General features: G+C 48.7%; 1 protein-coding gene across 4 annotated transcripts in view; it reads right to left on the bottom strand.

Annotated features, from left to right (window-relative positions):
- The window catches only part of RXRG (retinoid X receptor gamma), a 150,800-nt gene that overhangs the window by 5,860 nt on the left and 121,394 nt on the right, over window positions 1-23,546 (bottom strand). For 3 of the 4 annotated variants that reach the window (XM_081026710.1, XM_081026708.1, XM_081026709.1), the window contains 6 exons: window positions 20,654-20,901; window positions 9,707-9,851; window positions 7,215-7,394; window positions 1,575-1,735; window positions 1,336-1,465; window positions 158-290 (listed from right to left, as the gene is read on the bottom strand). In XM_081026710.1, coding sequence (XP_080882836.1) covers window positions 158-290; window positions 1,336-1,465; window positions 1,575-1,735; window positions 7,215-7,394; window positions 9,707-9,851; window positions 20,654-20,872 — 968 coding nt within the window. In that variant the 5' untranslated portion in view covers window positions 20,873-20,901. Of the gene's footprint in view, window positions 1-157; window positions 291-1,335; window positions 1,466-1,574; window positions 1,736-7,214; window positions 7,395-9,706; window positions 9,852-18,793; window positions 19,468-20,653; window positions 20,902-23,546 lie in introns of those variants that run through there. The other variant, XM_081026711.1, reaches the window with a different exon arrangement.

Below are 23,546 nucleotides of genomic sequence, written 5' to 3'. Positions count from 1 at the left end.
CCGTCTGCTTCCAGCCAAGGGCAGCTATTGGGGCTGCCCATCCTACATCCCAGAGCTGCCCACAGGTGCACGCACACACATGCACATATGCACACACACACGTGTACACACATGTGCACACACGCACACACAGGCACTGGAAGCAGGAGACAGACACCTGTCAAAGATGGAGCCCACCCCAGCACTGTGGGCACTGCTGCGGTGGACGTGTAAACCCGTGGCCAGAAGGATGCCATCCTGCACGGAGACGGAGCGGTGGGAGAAGGAGGCGATCAGCAGCTCGTTCCACCCTGCGAGGACGAGAGGGACGCCTTGAGGGCGCAGCGACCAGGCTTGCTTTGTTGATAAGCATGCAACTCGTATGTTACGATTCTCATGGAATAAAAACAGAATCAGGGCCAGGGGGTTAAAAACGAGTTCCAGAAAATGCGGCCAATTGTGAAGAAACAAAGAATGAGACTGGGGTCTCCTGACTTGTGGCTCTGGCACCACCACTGTCTCCCCAGTGCCACCCAGAATGGCAGCTAGAGGACAAGGATACTATCCACAAGTGTGGACTGAATACGTAACAGGTAACAGTCACTCTGTCGGCTGCCAGGGTGGATGAAGTGTGTAGACCTGGCTGTCTCTGCCCCCAGGACCTAACGACCTAGCTGTGTGTCTTTGGCCTTGTCTGGAAGGAGCCGGCATGGTATGTAGCTTTCAGTGGACACCCAGCTTGCTCATTATCTAACGGATGAAATGAGTGGGCTGGCTCTCAGTGCTCAGCCAATCTTCATGAAATTTCCCTCTAGCTCAGTGACAAAGAGGAGACATGGCATATGTCACCTGCACTGTGTCCTGGTCCCAGAAGTGGGATCCCACAGAGAATACAGCACAGAGAATCATAAAACAGGAAGGGGCCCTGGAATGAATCGGGTGTGAGCTTGAGCAAAACCCCCTGGTTCCTCTTCCCTCACCTGTGAAGTGGGAATACCTCTGTTTTCCAATTTCATAACAATAATGAGACACTGCTTCAGGTGGCTCTCTACAAAAATGATTTAACTGTCCTTGAAAGTTAAACGCAAATTATAAAGCCATGGTGACACTTGCATGGTAAAAGAGTCTTACTCCTCCATTAACAAACGATGTTTTTTGGGAGGGAATGAAAGATTTGGAGTAGAGCCATCCAAATGTAAGAGCCTACAAGTAACAGAAAAAGAATGATGCTGGATAGTTACCCAGCCATCAGCATGGTTGGTACACAGCTTGGATGGATTAGTTGTTTAGCACCCCAAGGCTAAGTTCAAAATGGCAGCCCAAGTGAGTGTCCCAGGAGGAAATGAACCCCTTTACCTGCCCGGAGCAGAATAACCTGGTCCTCCAAGGTGAGGTCAGAGAAGTGGGGGATGCGTTTGGCCCACTCAACAAGAGTGAAGAGCTGCTTGTCTGCAGCATGGCATATGTTGGTGACAGGGTCATTCGTCTAAAATAAGGAACAAAGCACAGTGAGGGGGGCGCATATTCTGGGACCCTAGGACCCCTTCTCCGTCTGCAGCCCCACCCAAGGAACGGGAGGTGGACAGAGCACGTACCGAGCTCTCCATGCTCATGTCACCATAGGATTCTGTCTTTGGTTCCACAGCAAGCTCGGCTTCTAGAATCCTCTCCACGGGCATATCTTCATGACCACTTCCGGCACCTTCCGCCTCACTCTCGGCCCGCTCCCGGCTCCTCTGCCTTTCTTCTTGCACAGCTGGCGTACAGAAGGACTCAGAGCAGTTAGCACACAGCCAGGACAAATGGGGGAAAGCAGGCGACCCACCTAGGCCTCAGCTCCCTCATGTGTAAGAGGGGCATTGTCATGGCACTGATCGGGGCTGTCACCATGCTGACGGATGACACAGGGACAGCAAAGCTATCTGCTTCTGCCCGGGCAGCACGAGGGGTTCCCGAGGCCGTATTCTTTCTGGTTCGTCTGGTGACGACTCCAAGAAGTTTGCATGTGAAGCTGTCATAACCCCCGATTCTGCCCCCTCTTCTCACGAGCCACCCTCTCCTGGGGTCTCCCATCTCCATCCTCCACCTCCTACCTCTAGTGAACTGTGAGCATGAGGCAGTTAAGTGGCAGGCACCTCATGTCAAAAACTGCCTCTGCCAGACCTCAGGCGCCACCCTTGGCATTCACATCCCGTTAGCTCTGCCCGCGTGCACCAGCTTGAACACATATCACCTGACCTGCCTCGGCAGGGACGCTCTTCCAGCCATTTGGGTATTTAGTGAGCGAAGGGATGGAGGAAAGTCGCCTAGACGGCATTTCAGAGCCCGTGGCTGCTGTGGGGGAGGGGAAGCGTATCCAGGCGAAGGTGTAGGCTGGAATTAGCTCAGCCCCCAGACTCATGTCACCCACGTTTATTCCAGCCCTCAGAACCCTCTGGTCTGTACATTAGGATGTCGGGCAGACCTCGCCCCAGCTCTGTCCTCTTCACGGACAGCACAGCCCCATCGGGTTCGTCCCCATCATCTAGAAAGCCACGGCTTCCATCTTCTTACTCCCAGAGCAATAGCAGAAGCCAGGAATAGGACACAATTTTTTTTTAAATCCCAAGGGTCAAGAACATTATCGTCTAAGCAGGTGGCTCATCTGGAACTCAGTGACAGCTATTCCACTAGCAACTTCTCCCTCTTAGCTTCCCTCCTCCCTCCCCACCATCCACTCTGAGGGGCTAACAAGCCACAAAGGCTGCAGAATGAACTGGAACTAGACACTGGACCTCTAGTGTGTCATGCAAGTGAGATCAGTGATCCCAGAGGGCAAGTCAGAGGAGGGTGTGACAACTTCCCACCCCATCCCAGCTCAGAGACCCACCAAGTCTCAGGCCGAGAACGTCATTCAGCGGTCAGGACAGAGCGAGGGCAGGAAGAAAGAAGGAGGGGAAGAGAGGATAAAGCAGGGGAGTGAGAAAAAGAAGACAGAGAAGGGAGAGAGAACAGAGGAGAAAACAGGAACGAGAAGAGCAAAAGACGGGTACCCTGGAGTCAAAGCGATCTTTTCAAAATGGGCTCCACCACTTCCTAGCCAAATGGCATCAAACACATTCCTTAACCTACTAGGCCTCGGTTTCCCTATATATAAAGTGGGGATTATGGTACTTAACTGACATGTTTGGTGAGGATTAAATGACGTAATTATTCAAAGTTTAAAGAAACGTAGATATTTCCTCTTCCCTTTGTCTCTATGCGCTTGGGTTTCTGCCCTGTCTTCTGTCCATCTCCCCTGTGGCCTCTTCCCTCTTTTTCGTATTTCTCCTCCTCCCTTCCTGTCCATTCTGTCCATCTTCATTCACTGATAACATGCAGAAACTATCATATGTATTTTTATTATCAGTTGGATTTCCTGGTTAAAGTTGAATGCTTCTTGTATTAATTTTTTAAAGGTAAGTTAATGGGCTTCTATTTGTCTTGATTTTAAAAGATGGGGAAAAGAAAACGCAGTTAAACTCCTTCTATGATCCTGAGTTGATTTCTTCTACAGTTTTGTAACACTCAGGGAAAACAACCTCCGAGCTTCAAAGAAAATAACGTTGGCTGCAGAGAATTAGATTCTTATTCTGATTTTGCCAGGAACTGAGTGATCTTGCTATTCACTCCTGCTCTTCGTGCCATCCATCTTGCTGTCATGTATCTGTTGTTGGAGGACACCCTCTGTGTGGCAGACATTCTTAGCTACCACTTACATCGGGGACATCCAGGGGACACAGTGATCTGAAGTAGCACTAAACTCCTGCCTTACAGTAGGGCCATGTCCATGGATCAAATATATATATTTATTGCCAGAATTTATGGAGGTCTTCCCCTGTGTCAGGAATTATGCTCAACCCTTTACCTGGATTATATTTCATTTAATCTTCACAATAACCCTCTGAATTACCATGAGCCATAGAGTAGCTTTGAGGTCACAGCAGATCCGCCCAGGCTGATGGCCTCCAAGCCCACCTCTCACCCCTCTGTACTGCCTCCAAGACACCGGACCAGCTGGAGTCATAAAGACCCCAGGGATGTCAGATACTGCCCACAAATTGCCTCGAAAACAATCCATTCTCTAGCTATCCAAACTACATTATATGACCGGAAGTCATGGAAATAGACTTCCCCAGAACTCCTGACAATTGTCTGGTGGCCCGGGGGTCAAAGGGGCCCAGTCCCACACCAGCTGTGCATCAGCCTAGGCAGGCCCCTAACCTCGCAGAACCTGTTTCTTCTTTCAGGAAATGAATGTGTTGCACTGGAAAACAGCAAATATCTATTCCAACTGCACCCTTACGTACCCTACGAAAGCAACAGGTCCTGGACCCTGGCCCGTGAATTCTGAGGCCAACCAATTTTCTCTCTTTCAATCTGTCCAACTCTAGGAGCATAAGTTCCATAGTCTCTCCGTTATCTGTTGCAGGATTTCATTATTCTCGCCTTCAAGAAGGCGTCCAAACTGAGCGCCAGATTCTGTAAGAAAAGGCCAGGAATGACAGCGGTGAAGGCTGTTGTGTAACCTTTTGAAGGTGGCCCTTCATAAAAGAGGGATTCACTCACTCCTTTACCTTCTCTTTGTCAGGGTCAATAGTACCAATTCCTTCAGAAATTTCTCCAAGTGCCCGTTTCCTCTCCCAACTTTCACTCCTCAGCTTTTCATCACTCTTGGTTCTCCACATTCCTTTCAACAACGCAGGAGCCAAAATTGGACCCAATTTTCTATTAAAGAATCACAGTAATCCCCAGTTCTTAAGGTTCAGATGTCACTGTTTGGCTTTTTCTTTCTTTCTTTTTTTTCTCTCTTTCTTTCTTTCCTTCCTTTTTTTTTTTTTTAATGAAAGAACCACCCTTACCACCATTTGACCTGTGGACCATTCTGACCCTAATTGAGCTGAGGGATATTCAGGGTGAGTTCTTGTGTGGTTGTTTTTTATTGAGGTGTAACTGACATAGAACATTATATTAGTTTCAGGTGTACAGTATAATGATGCAATATGTGTATATATTGAAAAACGTTCAACACAATAAGTCCAGTTAACATCCATCACCATACATGCTTATACACTTACTTTCTTGTGATAAGAACTTTAAGATACTGTCTCAACAACTTTCAAAAGTGCAGTAATGGTGTTATTACCAGAGTCACCAGGCTGTACAGCGTATCCCCGTGAGTTATTTATGTTATAACTGGAAGTTTGGACCTTTGAGCCCCTTCACTCATTTCACCCACCCCCACTTCCTGCCTCGCAACCACCAAGCTCGGTTATTTTGGGGGGGAGCGGGGTGTTAGATTCCACATGTCAGTGAGATCACCTGAGTTCAGAATGAGTTTTAAGAAACATCATTAGATTGTGAAGCAGCAGAAATGACTTCTCTGACAGAACACTTTCACCTTCCTTTAATTGAATCTCATGTGCTTTTCCCAAGTCAATCTGAAACTTCTCTCATCTGTCCTGGGAGGAAGAAATAGCCTGGCACAACCATGCTCCTTGCTGATGGCAGATGTTCTTTGGGGTCATTAATTCAAGGTTGGACTGTCATGGTACAAAGAGCATCCGTTCTATCCTGGTGAGGTGAAGACAGTCTCTACCAGCTGACTTTTCACATCACATGTTCCACACGTTCCCAAGATCACTGATGGGAAAGCACGAGAGAGTTTGGGTGGAGGAGGGAGGACCTGACCCGCTTCTTCAACGCCTTACTCTGCTGGCTCTGTTAAGAAGAGACGCAGGAAGACAAAGATGGAAGCAGGGAAACATCTCAGGAGCCTCCCTTTGTCACAAAAAATAATGGTGGATTATGCCAAAAGCGATCAAAGTAGTGAGACATAGAAAGAGTCTAGACACATTTTGAGGGAGACAGATTTCCTCATCCATTGCACGTGGGGTATCAAAGAAAGAGAGGAGCCCAATAGTTTTGGGTCCAAGCAACTGAAAAATGGCCGTTTCCTAAAATGGGCAGGACCATGCGAAAGCAGTCCCGGGAGGGCAGCTTAGCAGGAGCCCCGGGTTGTGTCTGTCAGTTAGAGATTCCCAGCAGATATCAGTGAGGGGCCCTGGCTCCAGAGTTCCTGCACACCCGGCCGGAGAGGACACTTGACATGGGCTTGATCTGGGGTAACAAGACCTGCTCGTCACTTCCTTTGGGACCTTGGAAAGCCCACTTCACCTCTTTGAGCCTGTGTCCCCAGCTGTCGAGTAGTTAGGGATGATTAGATGATTCTGAAGGGCCACCTCCATTTTGGACATGCTAAGATTGCAGGAGTATCACTCTTTTCCTTCTTGGTACCATTCACTCTTAGCAGACACTCAGACCCTTTCCCTCCATTGCTCCTTTTGGTCAGCCTCCTCTCCTCGCAGAAAGGAAGTTCTCCACGAATGAGGACCCACCCGGGACGGAGGAAGTGCCTGTTTCTATTTCCTGAGAGACGCAGGGCTTCCTCGCTCGGAAATCTACAGGGATTCACCACTGACACCCCATAGCTGCTTGAGTTCCCTAGTTAATTAACTGCCTGTTCGATTTATTTGTGTGGTTTCACGGAAAGACTTTTCAGTCTCATGCATGAACAGGAAGCACTTCCAGATTCTTTTTCTCACTCTGCACAATGCAGCTGACCCACACTGTAACTGGAAAGACGCAACAGTCTAAAAGCGCACTGCGGTGGTCTCCCTGAAGGAGACGGCTACGTCTGATTACTGGTAAAGCCCACGGTCCCCAAAGCCCATGGCACATGCCAATCTCAGAGGATTTGCAGCTGCCCAAGGTTATACAAGCCAGAGAATGGAATCAACCCAGCAGGTTTCCTGAGGAAGACCCAGGATGAAAGGGAAGAAGTCGGCTCCACCCAGGTTGGTCTGGGTCCCTGTGCAGGGCAGGCACCAGGAACCCGAAACCTGGGCTTTCAGATTGGCTGCCTGGTTATTGAAAGACCCACGGACAAGGTCGGTTTGGGGCCCATCATCTGAGCTCCACATCGAGAAGGAAGGTGCGCCTGCTCTCTTTGCTCTGGGGACCCATTTCCTAGGGTAGGGGACACTTGATGGCGATTCTCGAGAAACCATGACCTTCAAAGTCACCCTAGCAGCCCCCTCGCACTTCTTCCTGCAGAGTCCGGCCCAGCAGGACTCTGCCTGGTACCGCGTCTGCCTCCCACCGTTCCGTATGCGCCAGCTGCTCTCCCCTAATGGGAAGGATAGTGGGGGGCTCACCCTCCCGCTTCATGCCCGTGACCAGGCACTTCTGGTAGCGGCAGTACTGGCAGCGGTTCCGCTGGCGCTTGTCAATCAGGCAATCCTTGTTGTCCCGGCAGGTGTAGATGAGGTCCTTCCGTATGGTCCTCTTGAAGAAGCCCTTGCAGCCCTCACAGCTGTACACGCCGTAGTGCTTGCCTGCTCACAGAACAGAAGAGCGGAGGCTGCTGTCGTGTGTTTGCTTCTCTCATCCAAAAGAACCCCTTGGCTCCCCCCCTCCACCCACCTTCCGCGGGGAAACTGGCAAAACACCTGGGCAGAAAGCGCAGAATGACTAGCAGAGAATTCAGACTGACCCCAGGAACCAAACGAAGGCCCAGTAAGTATGCCTTTCCTTGTGCCGTCCCGCTGGGACCCAGTCCTGGAAATTGCTAATTCCGAGAGTGTTATTAGAAAAGCACTGAGCCGAGATTTGATTTCATTTACACTTATTTTATCAAGGCAACTCTTGTGTTTAGTTAAACAAAATGTGCTGCCTCCATTCAAGACAGTAGTGTACCTAATAAAAATATTGATGCTTGTCGTGTATTATCGAGCAGGGAAAGAACCTCGGTTTCGCTAATATTTCCCCGTAACTGAGGCCCAAGGACTTAGGACTCCCCCTGAAAAGTATCATCCTTCACTCTAAATTATGAACAGCCTCTTGAATTATGAATTTTTAAATGCTATTGCCAGTTGGAGAAATAAATCGGTATATGATCTTTATAGCACAACATGACGTGCAACCTGAAGATATGATGTCAAGGTCTGATGGACGGTGGCTGTGTTTGATCCGGAATAATCTGTTACATCTTTCATTGCCCTCGTGACCTGTTCCACACATTCAATTTCCAATGACCCCAGCCAGGCAAGGCTAATTTGTGTCAGGAGAGCCACGACACTCAACCCCCACACATATGGGCATCAACAATCAATCCCAGCACTCTTTCTAAGTTGAAGTCTTCTCAACACTACACACCAGGGAGCTATGCCCAATTGATTAGAATTGTGGGACTTGAAAAATATAAGGAAGCAAACCATTCAAAACATAGTTATGCCTGATTCTTGAGTGCAATATGTGATGCTGGTTAACCACAGACCTGACATGACTTTCTAACTCAGTTGCATTTAGGCTGATATTAAATTGAAGTCCCTGAAAACTGAAAAATGTAAATATTTGCCTCCCAGGACCTTGCATTTCAGATGTCACTCTAAGATGGAATGGTGGTCGAGATAGCCTGCCTAAGGAAAGTCAGCCTGTGCCTAATGAGTTGACTAATTTACTGACCTCACATCAGTCATAAATGTGAGGGTTTATCCTGGGCTCAAAGAACCCAATGCTCTCAGATCTACAGAATTTGTCTTTAAGAAACATGGGACCGATGTGTCATCTCCATGGCTCTTCACTATATGAATGGCCCTCCCAGATTTTCAATTAAACCATGGTAGAGGAAAACGCCCATCAGGGTGGAGCTGGCATTTTGTTGCTATGGCAACGGCCAAGTCTACATGACTTGGAAACAACTTTTTGAGAGCAAGCAAACATCAGCCAAATAAGTTCCAGGCTCTAGCAACTTTCAGTGGAGTGACATTTTATGGTGGCTTTGGTGACAAAAAGAAGATGTGGAAATATTCAGTCAGCCATCATCATGGACAGCTGTAGAAAAGAAGCTTCCCGACCTGCTCATTCATCAGATCAGACATTCAATGTTTTCAAAACATGGGGTAGGGACTTGGCCCTGGAAGAAGGGAAAGAAGTCAAAAAAGAAATCCTCGGGGCAGAAGTGGAAGAGGATCGAAGAAGATGAAATCAGCGAAAACACATTTATTTCCACCCATAAAAACATGTGAAAAACCTAGAACGTTATAGAAGAAAACATGGTACCGTGTTTCCCCAAAAATAAGACCTAGCTGGACCATCAGCTCTAATGCATCTTTTGGAGCAAAAATTAATATAAAATCCAGTCTTATTTTAAATATAATATAAGTAATATAAGTACATATAATATAATATAATATAATATAATATAATATAATATAATATAATATTGGGTCTTATTTTAATATAAGACCTGGTATAATATAACATAATATAACATAATATAATATAATACCATGTCTTATATTAACTTTTGCCCCAAAAGATGCACTAGAGCTGATGGTCTGGCTAGGTCTTATTTTCGGGGAAACATGGTAAAATATTAAAAGGTTTGTCTTTGTTAGGACATTATTTTTAGAATTATAAAACATATATATATATAAAGAAACTCTAGCTTGAGATACTAGCTAATCACAGCACCTCTCTATCCCAGATACACACTCAACACAGCAACTCCAGAGGAGGGAGCTTCTGATATGTTTCCTATCAATCTAATCCTCAAAAATGAAATCATACTTTAAATTCATCAAGACTGCAGGCTATGAGCCCAGTGACAGGAATTTACAGCCTGGGCCTCTGCTACTGCACGTACCTGAGGATCGATCCCCACAGATGGCACAAATGTGTTTAACCAGAGAGCCGGGGCTGGTGGACAGGTAGTTCATGTTTCCAATCCCAGGAAGCCCTGGTAAGGGCTTGATGTCCTCTGAAATGCTGACACTGTTGACCACATTGAGCTGTAAGAGGGGAAAAAAATACAATAAAACACAGAACCAGGTAAGCCCAACCCCCAAGGCCAAAAGCAATAAGGGCATCTTGAAAAAAGCAAGCTCTATTTCAAGAATAGTTTTCAGAAAATTCCGGGCAAGATGGTGGAGTAAGTAAACACTGTACTTGCCTCCTCCAATTACCATATTAAAATTATAATTAAATTACAGAACAATCAACCTGGAAGACCACTTGAAGTCTAGCTGAACAAAAGTCCTGTAATTAAGAATATAAAGAAGAAGCCACATCAAGAATGGCAAGAGGGGCGGAGATGTGGAACTGGCAGATCCTATATCCACATGTTGAGGTTGAGAATTGGGAGGGATATCTTGGCTGAGGACATCCCCCCGAGGAGTAAAGGGTCCCAGCACCAAACTAGGCTCCCCAGCCTAGAGCACCAGTGCCAGGAAGAAGAGTCCCCACAATATCTAACTGTCAAAACCAGCAAGAATTACATCCAGGTGAGATGGAGGAATGCTGGAAAATCTGCGTGTCCTCTTAATGCAGGCATTCACCCTGGGGTCCAGTGGAGAGATAGCAGCTCAGGAGTTGTCAGAGACATATAGGGAGAAACTGAGTTGTGTGGCAGCAGGGTGAGGGCTGGAGAGACAGCCGTCATTGTCCCTGTGTTGAGCTCTTCTTCCACACGGGCAGATATGAATCTGCACTAATGTGGTGAATACTTACCCCATCCTGGTTATTCCCTGAGACCCTGCCTCTCCCAACTCATGTAACGACCAAAGCTCTTTCAGCGGCTGAGCCTTATGGGCGGCCGGCAGGGGGTAGGAGGCCTCGGGTTGCCCTGGGCCTTTTGCTGAGCTGCCCCAGGCCCAGTGCTGGTGGCAGCTGGCCTTGGTTCACAGTGTGGCTTATCCTACAAGCCTCCAGGTACAGCACAGGCAATGACCAACTATGGATTGCTCTGTAGCTCCTACCAGGTAGCCCTGGGCTGGTCACACACAGCAGTTGAACTTGGCCTGCACCAGAGCCCCTCCCAAAAGGCCCCAGAACCAACACACCCAGTGGCCGGCTTCAAATCACAACAGAGCACAATGCAATTAGCCCCACAAGCAGCACACCCAAAGGGTGGTCTCGGCAGGCACCAGAGCCCACAGGGCAAATCCCACTCCATGGGGTAAGCCTCTGCACAGCAGCTCACATGCTGTGGTTGTGGCAAATCCTCACAGACAGTCAGCCTGAGGGTCCATCCCACCCACTGTTGTGCCAACGCAATCAAGGCTCAACTACAACAGGAGGGTACACGCAACCCACATAAAAGACACTCCTGGGGCACCAGGCTCAGGTGACCAGGAGACTGTGCCATTGGCTCCCAAGGACACCTACTACCTAAGGCCACCTGGCCAAGACTGGGAGACACAGCAGATCTACCTAATACATAGAAACAAACACAGAGAGGCAACCAAAATGAGACAAAGAAACATGTCCCAAATGAATGAGCAGGAGAAAACTCCAGAAGAAGAATTAAATGAAATGGAGATAAGCAACCTACCAGAGACAGAGTTCAAAACACAGGTTATAAAGATGCTCAAGGAACTTAGTGAGAACTTCAACAAAGAGATAGTAAGCATAAAAGAGGGCATAGAAACCATAAAAAAGAACCAGTCAGAAATGAAGAATACAAAACTGAAATGAAGCATGCACTAGAAGGAATCACCAGCAGACTGGATGAAGCAGAGGATCGAATCAGCAATTTGGAAGACAAGGTAGCAGAAAACACTCAATCAGAACAGCAAAAAGAATTTTTCAAAATGAAGACAGTTTATGGTGCCTCTGAGACAACATCAAGGGTAACACCATTTGCATCATAGGGGCACCAGAAGGAAGAGAGAAAGCAAGGGATTGAGAACCTATTTGAAGAAATAATGACTGAAAACTTTGCTACCCTGGCAAAGGAAACAGACATACAAGTCCAGGAAATGCAGAGAGTCTCAAAAAGAGGAACTCAGAGGCCCACACCAAGACATATCACAAATAAAACTGCAAAGGTTAAAGACAAAGAGGGAATCTTAAAAGTAGCAAGAGAAAGGAAGTTATTTACCTACAAGGGAGCTCCCATAAGACTGTCAGCTGATTTCACAACAGGAACTTTGCAGGCCAGAAGGGATTGGCATGAAATATTCAAAGTGATGAAAAGCAAGGACTTACAACCAAGATTACTCTACCCAGCAAGACTAACATTTAAAATTGAAGGACAGATAAAGAGCTTCCCCGACAAGAAAAAGCTAAAGGAGTTCATCACCACCAAATCAGTATTACAAGAAGTGTTCAAGGGACTTCTTTAAGAAGAAGGAGAAAAGGGATAAAAAAAATATTAATAATAAAGTCATAAGTAACTACATTACCTATCAATAATTACTTTGAATGTAAATGGATTAAATGCTCCAATCAAAAGACATAGGGTGGTTATACCATATACAAGAATAAACTCCACATGGATTAAAGACTTAAATGTAAGACCCAAAACCATAAAAGTCCTAGAAGAAAACATAGGCAGTAAACTCTCTGACATTGCTCTTAGTAATAGTTTTTTCTGATATGTCTCCTCAGGCAAGGGAAACAAGAGAGAAAAATAAACAAATGGGACTAAATCAAACTAAAATGTTTTTGCACAGCCAAGGAAACCATCAACAAAATGAAAGACAACCTACTGAATGAGAAAAGCTATTTGCCAATGATACATCCAATAAGGGGTTAACGTTCAAATTTTATAAAGAATTCATACAACTCAACACCAAACAACAACAACAACAACAATTAATCCAATTTAAAATAATGGGCAGAGGAGCTGAACAAACATTTCTCCAAAGAGGACATACAGATGGCCAATGACATATGAAAAAATGCTCAATGTTACTAATCATCAGAGAAATGCAAATTAAAGCCACAATGAGATAAATACCACCTCACACCTGTCAGAATGGCTATTATCAATAAATCAACAAACGGCAAGTGTAGGCGAGGATGTGGAGAAAAGGGAACCCTAGTGCACTGTTGGAGGGATTGCAAGTTGATGCAGCCACTATGGAAAAAAGTTTGAAGTTTCCCCAAAAAATTAATAATACAACTAACATATATATGATCCATCAATTCCACTTCTGGGTATTTATCTGAAGAAAACTAATTTAAAAAGATATCTGCACATGTTCACTGCAGTGCTATTCACAATAGCCAAGACATGGAAGCCGCCTAAGTGCCCATCAACAGACAGCAGACGATTGGACAAAGAGACTGTGGTACATTTATACAATGGAATATTACTTGGTCATAAAAAGGAATGAAATCTTACCATCTGCAACAACATGGATGGACCTAGAGGGTACAATGCTAAGTGAAATAAATCAGACAGGGAAAGACAAATACTTTGTGGTCTCACTTACACGTGGAATATAAAGAACAAAATAAACGAACAACCAAAATAGAAATAGACCCATAGATACAGAGAACAAGCTGATGGTTACCAGATGAGAGGGTTGAGGGGCTGGTGGAGAATGGCGGAGGGATTAAGAAGTACAAACTGATGCTCACAAAATAGTAACAGGGATTTGAGGGACAGGATAGTGAGTACAGTCAATAATATTGTAATAACCATGAATGGTGCCAGGTGGGCACTAGTCTTATCAGAGGAATCACTTCATACGTTATATAAATGTCTACCCACTGTGCTGTACACCTTAATGTAATATAAAATAACACGAAATGTCAGCTGTAATTGAAAAGAATAAAAAAAAATTTTAAAATAAAAAATATCTTTTTCTCTACCACAAAAAAAGTACTTTCATAGCATAGAGTATCTGCAAATACCTGTGTGCGATACGAATTTAAGGGAGAAAACAAGTGGGGCAGGAGGAACTAAATCATTTCTAGAAGCCAAAACCTAAACCCAAAATCACAGCACTTTGTTCGCTTCGCTCCTGCATCCTGGGTGAGCTAGAAATCCACCCTGAACGGCACACTTCGGACAATTCCACCGTGCATTTTTAAATGTTTGATTAAGTCCTGACTGCCTCTGCAGCCGTGTTCCAAGAGGAGCTAGGGCCCTCGGGCAAAAGGCAGACTCCCCGAGGGCCAAGAAACCCTGCGAATGCCTTCACTTAGACAGTCAACAAACATTCACGGAGTACTCACCGAGCAGGCGCTGTGCCTGGCTGGGGCACGGGGCAGATAAAAATGCACACCCTTAGGAGTCCATAGTAATGAGGAGAGGGTATGTGTGCGGTCACGGACCCATGAAGCTGCTGAATCAAATGCCCAAATCATTGCAGCGCCACCAAAAATAGGGCAGAAAGTCCCAGGCCATGTGTTTGAAGGAGGAAATGATCTTCCCGTGAAAGGAAGAGGTTTGTGGAGGCAGAGGCTGTCTGCTTTGTGTTGCCAGTGCCCAACATGAGCCTGGCACGTGACGGATGAAGGCTGACCCATGAAGCTTGCGTGCGCCCCTCTCCTCGGCCCAATCACAGCCAGCACCTCTTTGAGCCCACAGGGCTCTTGGGAGACGCTGCTCCTAAGGGTTGTGATTCATCAAAGGAAACAAGTTAGAGAAACGCGAGCCGGAAACCCATCTGCAGCACTTCTGAGTGCCCCGGGGTACAGGTCTACATTCTGGGCACTGAGAAGGGCCAAAGTCTAGACGACCTGCCTCTCACGGCTCAAAAATGCACGCTCTCCCTGAGGAGTCAGACAAGCACCGAAACCAAGAAACTCCCAAGGTGCTGCAGAGCTGCTGCAGTGCCCCGTAGGGGCACCTGGGGGCTTTGTGGGGGTTCAGGGGTGGCCCTCTGTCTTCGGTACAGTCCACAGGGAATGTGTCACATTGCCTGACCAACGTGACCGGGATTCTCACGCTGAACCAAAAGTAGGATTTTTCTCCTTTAGTCAAAGCCTTTGGGACAGAAGGAATAATCAATAATACATAAACTACAACAGAGGCTGAGTTAGGTTCCTTCAAACTGTGTGCGCTTTTTCCTTTCACTCAGAATTTATTGTGTACCAGGGCTGGGCAGAGACGCTGGCTTAAATGCCGGGGATTGCAAACAAGAAGATACAACCTGCAGCGCCCTGAAATCAAGGTCACCAGGAAATTTTAAAAATGCATTTGTCTGAGGCATGAAAACGCGTATGTGATAGGAGACTTCTCTCTCTCTCTCCTGCTCGTCCTCCTTTTCATGCAGGGCTAGGACAAGACGTCACCCTCTTCTAGCCAGCATTTTGTTGGTTTGGTGTAATACAGTAGTTCCGACCCTCATGGACACCTGGGAGCTCTGAAATGATCTGATGCCTGGACCCCACACCCAGAAATTCTGAGTCAGTGCACCTACGGGCCACGGTCGCCGGCATTCTGCTAAGTTGACCAGGTAAAGCTGTGCAGCCAGGGTTAAGCATTACTGGGGGAGGGGACACAAGGTCGCTGTGCGTGACTCCCAGCCCGCCCTTACGGGCTGCACGACTTCAAAGAAGTTCCTTGTCGTCTTTGACTCCGTTTCCTATCCGCAAACTGAGCCTGGTAACACCTAACATACATTGTCTAGATGAGACAGCGAGGTAAGATGCCCATCAAAATGTCTGGCACACAGTAGGTGGTCCATAATTGTAGCTATAATCATTCCAATAAAATCGGCTTAATTCAGACAAGAATTCTGAGTGTTTGTTTATGAGCCAACATCCCACCACGTGCTAGGAATTCTACAGTCAGTGAGCCCACACTCGCCACGGAAGTTGATGGCTTCCATTTCTTAGCTGGGGCCGTCAGAAAATTATCTGATGGTGTTCTAATACTGGGTTGTTATTATTTCAAGATACGTGATACATTTAGATGCATATTGACTTTTAAGAAACAGCTGAGGAGGCTTCTACCAGGCAACAACTTTTCCCGAGAGCCTCAAGAAAACAGATATTGGCACTTTAGATTCATCTCAGGAAATCCTAGGTCAGACGATCCCAAAGAAAGAGCCCTCTAGCTGACCATGGCTCTGTCCCCAAATCCTCCTATGGACAAGAAAAGTCATGGAATAAGGAGAAGGGCACCGCCACCTGGGGTCAGGAGGTCGTCACCCACCTTCCCCTCCCGCGGGATGGGCTCCAACAGCCTGTAGTGAGAGTAGAAAGCAATTACTGTTATGCTACGGTTTGGGCTACCATCTCTGGAAAGCTTGACCAGAGCTAAGCAAGTATTTTAACCCTCTTAACACCCTCTACAACGTCTTCCTATTTTTCAGGTGAGGAAATGGAGCCTTCACATTGTTTCTTCATTTGTTCACTCAGAAATCCTGCAGGGATGCAAAAAGGAAAACGCAGGCGCTGCCTCAAGGAACTGGCCATTGGGGTAGTGGATTATAGGTCAGTTAGGATAGTTCAGGGAGGAAAGATCATATGCAGCAGAGATCAGGGAAGACTTCCTGAAGGGAGTGGCATTGGGCTGGGACTCGACGGCTTCACAGATGGGTAGCATCTGGATGGGCCAGTGATGGTCAAAAGGCCTCGGGAACAGGAGTGGGAGTGAAGCCCAGGTGCGTGTGTCTGGTGGATGGTTGGAGAGAGGGTGGCACGCAGGCTGTGACCAGGCCGGGGCTTGGCTGCCTGGCTACCGGAAGTGGATTTAAGTTGGAGGCACTGAGGAGTCACTAGAGGCTCTGAGCACGGGAATAATATCCTCAAAACTCTGCCTCAGTGAGGCCAACGGGGCAGCAGCAAGAGAGAAGACTGGCAGAGACCCCGAAGGCTATGCACCTGCCCAGGTACCAGTCAGGTGCCTTCCCAAGTCTAACATGTTGAAGCTAGAACCCAGCGCCTCATTCCTCCTTTACAGCACTGTCTGCCTCATGTGACAGGAGACCCTCAGACCTCGGGCCCTGACAGCTTCCTGTCCCTGGAGCAGCCCCTCCCCTACGCCCTCCACCTCTGAGTCTCGATAGTGGTGGGAGGGAGTGGCTGGGGCAGGGGATGGATGCCCTCCTCCATCAGCCCCTCTGAGGCTTGGGGTTTGTGTGGACTCAGAGCAATGGCGAGAGATGGGAGGCAGCCAGCAGAGTGCAAACCCATTAGCCGCCTGCTGCCCCCCCCATTCCCCAGCCCCCGCTGTCTTCTTCCATTAGAAGCAGCTCATTGAAGGGAGCACTTTAGTGCTAGATTCACCAGGCGGCTGGCTGCTCCCTGAGAACAGGATAGAAACACACGTGGCTGGCCTGTCTGCCCTTTGCAGACTCCGCCGGGGACGAGCAGCACTTCTTGGATGCCCTGCAGCCATCGCTGAACACTGGGTCCCACATTTCTGAGCTGCTTTCAGCCCAAATTATTCCACTGAAGGCAGATAGGTGGCTGGCCGGCTGGCTGCAGGCAGAGGCTCCTTTTCCAGGAAATGGACTCCTTCTAGTGGTGCTCCATCACTCTAACGAGGGACTTTGTCATGAGGAGAAAGGTGCCTGGGCCTCCCACGGGGAGAGAGGAGCTCTGGGTTCCCGTCCACACCTGCCCCTTCCTCGCTGTGCGATCGTGGCCAGGTCACTTCACTGATACTCCGTCTCCTCACCTACAGATCGGTCAGTGGTCTTCGATCTTGGTGTGGGGGGCAGGGGTGCGGAGGACGGCGAAGGCTGCACGGCACCTGCCCGTGTTCACAGGCCTGTTTTTGTTTGGCGTGTACATGAGGCTTTCAAGCATGCTTTTGCTTGAAGAAATGGCCCTATGCTTAACTTTTTAAAAATTCTTAAACGAGATGATCTTTAAGGTCTGTTCTAACTCTAATGTTGCAACTGTTATTATCTAAGTATTTACTCTAACAGTGCAAACACCTGAAAGGATAATAACTCAGTTATCAATCACCACCTGGGCAGGAATTATCTGGACACAACCCTAGTCAGGCTGCTGGGTCGGGAGGGGACAGAGGTGTGACCTACAGGGCATGTTCCAGGTGCAACCAACAGACATCACACTTACAGACATGCAGCATTTCACATGCACACACGCACACACGCTCACACATACACATACACATACGCACTCATACACACACACATATACACACGCACACACACACACATTAATGCATACACTCACTCATACACATATACACACGCACACACACACTCACAAATATACACACCCATACACACATATACACACCCTCACACACATACACACACGCTCACACATATACATACACATACACACACATATACACACGCACACGCACACACACTCACAAATACATACACACATACGCACTCATACACACACACATACACACATATACACTCATACACACACACACATACACACATATACACACACACTCACACTCTGGAAAATGAGCCTACATTATTTTGTGTGGGAGCTGTATAAATATCTTCCCAATTACAGTCGATGTTTCTGAAGATTGCTCATCCACTCACATACTCTCCAGGGCAGGCCCAGTCTTATGCACTTTTAATCTCCAGCACCGACTTTAGTGAATGCTTGTTGAAATAAACTTCTCTAGAGCCTCACAACAACAGGATACCTGAATCAATGATCAGGTGTATAAAACACATCACCCAGGTCCAATAATAATACAAATAATAAACCCATTGCCATAGAGCTTTGCAAGCACTTAAGGAGTGATTTTCCAAATCCACGTCTCCTTTGATTTTCGTAAAATCACTGTGGCTAATCAGGGCCAGATCTGTTAGCCCACAAGAGAAGGGAAGCAACTGAGAGAGACGTCGGGGGTTTGCAAACAGCTACACAGGCCCTGCTTCCATACAGTCAGATCGGTTCTCGTTCCTCTTCAACATGGAAGGTCCAACAAGAGCAAATGGAGAAGCTCTACCACCGACTGAGAGCTCAGAACAGGAGACCCGCCTGTCTGCTGGCCCCCCGAGCCCCTCCCTCGTCCTCTCACCCCAGTCAGAGGACTTACCCCAGACCCAGGTCACAGGAGGACGTCCCTCTCAGACCCCATCCCGCTCAAGGACAGCACGATGCCATAATCCAGATTGTTCCAGCTCCAACTCGCCGTGGTAGCACCAAGGACACGGGACGTCCTGTGTCCTCTAGTTCACTGGGAGAAGTGTCGCTGCCGTGTGGTTGTAGAGCCCCAGCCCACAGGCTGCTCGGTGTCTGGGGCCGCTGAGCTCCACCAGCTCCTGGCAAGCTGAATATAGCTCCCAAGCAGACTTGGCCTCGGCCTCTGCACACAGCCCAGTTGGCCAGAACCAAGCTTTCAGCTGACCTTTCAACCCCAATCCCTCTGTACAGACAAACGGTCCAGGAATAGCGGCCCAGCCACGCACACGGCTGTGAAGATGACTTTTTGGGCCAGCTTGGGCTCGGTCAGACGGCACCGTGGCTGCTGAAAGCCGGCTGCAGGGAGGGGCTTGCCCACTCCCCACCCACCAGCCCCATAAGCGTCTACCACCTCACCATTTATTGCTTCGTGGGTATGATGACTGCTACCTGAAACTATCTCGTTCATTCATTTGGTTTCCATCCATCTTGCCTGCTCCAGGGTAACTGCCATGAGCGCAAAAACTTCAGCCACCTGTTCAGAGCTTATCCCCGGAAACTAGGACAGTGTCACATGGTGCCTGACACACAGCAGGCGCCCAAACATGGGTATTTGGCGGAATGAACACCCTTTGCAAAATCTCACTTTTGCTCCCAGAACGTCAACGTCTCTTTCTGTCTCTAACCTACCGGCTTTGACCTGGAATCCATTCACATGGAGGAAAATGAATAAACCAACCTGCTAAAGGTCCCTCGTCCTGCAGGGCAGAGCTTCACCAGCTCTCTGGGTTGCAGGGTGTGAGACAGGCATCACGACCTGTCCATCTCCCCCGCCGTCGGGTCCCCACTCCTCTGAGGGGCCCCTCGTGGAACACGTGACAGGCTAGAGAGCAGGTCCCTTTTCTGTGCTCCCTCGGTTCTGCCCCTGCGTCTAGGACCGCACGCACGACCCTGACGCAGTCAGCTGCATGACGCACCACATCCCCCACGAGGCCCCACAGGGGCCCCGATTGGCTTCTGACTCCCCACATCCTTTGCACCGCGTCTCTGCAGCACCTCCCACCACAGAGGCACCGCCTGTCTCCCTGCCCCACGCTGGAGTCAGCCTGATGGTCTTCTCAGGCCGACGGGATGTTAGTGGACCTGGTGAGCAGACTGAACTGTGCTTTCCTGATGCTGTTTGGACTCTGGCACGCCTGTGACACAGCACGAGGAAAGCACGCCCTGCCAAGCAGCCGCCGCTCCTGCAGTCTGGGACACGAGGAGCAGACGTGCATCCAACCACAGCCCAGCCCGGCTCACCCACCCTCGGGAGCACAGCCAGCCTCACCAACACACAAACTGTGAGCGAGGAAAACAATGTGTGTGCTTTTGTGACACACAACAATTGGGGGTTGGTTGTCGTGCGGCACCGTCACAGCAGCCGCTGACCACTACAAGGTGGGAAGGTTGGTGACTGAGCATGGCCAGAAAGAAACGAAAGGTGCCAGGCCATCCTCTAGGGCCCTGGAACAGCAGCGCTGTGTCTGCCACGCACTCAGCCCCTCTCCTGAGAAATGCGGAATTCACCCCCAGGGCTAAACGCTTAGGACCACGGGGCTGGCTCCCTTTGGGCCACAGTCTCCCGGACCGTGAGGCGTCGTCAGTTCTCCAAGGCTGCCCCGCAAGCACGAGGGAGTCTGCAGAGACAGCCCAGCCCCTTGGCAGGCATACGCCAAGCACCTGCTGAGGGGAGTCTGACTAAGCTGCTGCCATGGGAGGGGAGCACACTTACCTGGGAGCTGGGCGGGGCCACCAGGTTGATTCCTGGCGGGGCTGCCAGCGCTCCTGAGGGCGGGCCCATGGTGGACGTGATGACTCGATACGGGGAGCCCAGGGCACTGAGGGGCGTGCCCACCACACTCAGAGCCCGCGGAGCACTGGCTGGGGTGTCTGTGTAGCTGGGGTGGTTGTCCATCGGCTTCCCTGTGGACAAGGCTGCTGATGGGCTCATGGACGTGGAGCCGGAGTGGCCGGGGGAGCCTGTGGGGAGAAGACAAGCACAGGTGATGGAGGCTGGGGACCCCCGGTGCTCACTCCACACCACGCTGGCCGAGCAACAGCAAGCAGAGAGCAGAGGGGACAGAGCTGCTGCAGGACAGAACCTCCCTGATGTTCTACCTCTCCGGGCCCCACCGGAAGCAACCCTTGGGCTGCATCAGGTCAACAGCCAGGGCCACAGGGCACAGCCTGCAGGTCCCCGGGGTTGGGCCAGCCACACAGGGAGGAGGAGTCAATACCCTCGCCCCCACCAGGTAGGGTGGCGTGAGCAGGTGCCCGGGCTGCTCCAGAATCCCCTGCCTCAAATTCCTGTGGCCGTGAGAACTGGGGCGGGGCTGAGCCTGCAAGTCAGGAGACAGTCATTCACTCACAACAGCTCCCACATGCTGGTCCTAACACACGTGTACGAAGCTGCCCGTGCCAGGGGTTCACAGCCCAGGAGAACACAGCTCTCCCCATCCCCCCCGGAAGCCACCAATCTATTCTCAGGCTCTATGAGTTTGGTTTTTGTTTTCCTTTGCTTTAGATTCCACATATAAGTGAGAGCGCACAGTTATTTGTCTTTCTGTCTGGCTTATTTCACATAGCAGAATGCCCTCACGGTCCACCCATGTTGTCGCAAATGTCAGGATTGCCTCCCTTTTTATGACACTGATATTCCGATGTATATACTATATGCCATGTCTCCTCTATCCATTCACCCATCGATGAGCACTTAGGCTGCTTCCATGTCTCGTCTCTTGTGAATATTGCTGCGATGAACGTGGGGGTGATACATCTTTTCGAGTCAGTGTTTCCGCTATGGGACTCATCTTAAACATAAACATCCCAGTGGAAAAAGGTCAAGCTGGAGTTTCTCTTGAGCTTCTGCTCGCTTAGTTAGGGTCTAGCTGTGGAGAGAACAGTCACTGCCATACCCAAGAAAGCTGTGACCTGGCGTCATTCTACCTGGAGAGTTTCAGTCTATCAGGGACAGCTAATCGACAGATAAATCCCAACCACCACGTTCTAAGTCCTTCTAAGTCCCACAGCTGGCTGTGATTTCATGCAGGAGTGGGGCAGGGGCTCAGACGACCAGGTCAGACATTAATTATGTGGCCCAAATAGCACTAATCTCCACATGGTAACTCATGTTATCCTAACTACAGGCCTGTGAGGATCATTTCTGCCTTTTACACACGAGGAAATGTCAGCTGTCTCACCCACATGCTGCTCCCAGTTCCAGGATGACTTACCCCCACCTCTGTTGTTTTGTGAATTCTTATTCATCCTTCAGGTCTAACTCAAGTGTCACCTCCTCCAGGAAGCCTTCCATGGTATTTCTGGTCTGGTTTGACGCTCTTTTGTTTTCTAAATAACAGCCTGTTTATTTCCCTGTCTCTTCCACAAAACTGAGGCGGGGGTGGGGGGGTAAGTGTCTGTTTTTGTTTCCCCACCTCAAGCACAGTGCGTGGTACCGGCCGGGTAGGAAGTGACAGAGCCCAGATTCAAACTATCAATGTGAAGCCCAGACTCTCTACTGCACGCCCTGTCGAGGACAGCAGAGATGAGCTAGAGCCGTCACATCACAAGGTATAGACGACTCAATTCTGAAGTGACCCCAATGTGAAAGTTCACCTGAAGGAGAGAGAAGAGGGCGGCTTCCCAGAACTCAAGCCAGAAAAACCCAAATCTTCCCAGACGGCAACTGACTGGAAAGAACCATGTTAGACTCCGTGAGGCCCTGGAAGGAGGTGACATTTACAGATGCCAGGTATACCTTGAGCCTGTCACTCACACAGCATGTGACCTGACGGGCGAAGAGCTGTGAGCTCTGCTGGGATGGCAGCTGTCCTGCCCCACAGCCACGCCACCTGAAGGAAATCGACCTTCCCTTCCTGCTCCAGCTTTCCAAAAACAGACCAAAGGGAGCTGCAACTCTCCTTTTCATTCTGCTTCTCAGGGATGTCAGAGAGACGGTGTCTGTCCCCCCTCCGCGACCCCCCGGGTGACACCCAGTACCTGACATGGGTCCTAGAGCTACAGGACAGACAGGGACACAGGGCTCAACCCAAGACTCCCCAAGGTGTGGAACCTGTGCCACCAGTGGGAAGGGACATTGTGGGTGGTATGAAGGTAAACTTTATAAAACATTATCAGTTTTATGTTCATTTTTCCTGTTTCCTTCTGTTTATAGCAAGTGACCAAGCTTCCATTTTTGCATGGAATTATCTTCCCCAAAATAGCTATTTAAGTTTTCAAAAAAGAAAAAATGGCCTAAGAGAGAGTTACACTCCATATACACTCCATATACAAGGAAACTCAATATGTAGAATATCATGAAATTAGTCTGCAAAGGCACAATACTTAAACATCGTTCAACCTGCACAAAAATATACAAATAGAGACTTTGGAGAACTCGAAAGTTGTTTCAAAAATAAAATGAGATGATGTGAGCAAGATTTGAAATGTAAAGCACATTTAAAAGTAGTAATAATAATGATGATGATGACTGTCATATAGTCCCTGACCACTCATTGGTAAGAATGGTACACTGCAAGATACAATGAAACCGTGAGTTACAGCTTGGTTTGCAGTGGCTTTAAAAATGGGGTTTTATTTCTACGGAGTCAGTGACCCAGAAGAGG

Source organism: Rhinolophus hipposideros (assembly GCF_964194185.1).
Source record: "Rhinolophus hipposideros genome assembly, chromosome: 19".
Classification (NCBI taxonomy): Eukaryota; Metazoa; Chordata; class Mammalia; order Chiroptera; family Rhinolophidae; genus Rhinolophus; species Rhinolophus hipposideros.
Note: the sequence above shows the minus strand (reverse complement) of the source record. Positions and strands in the feature narration are given on the sequence as shown.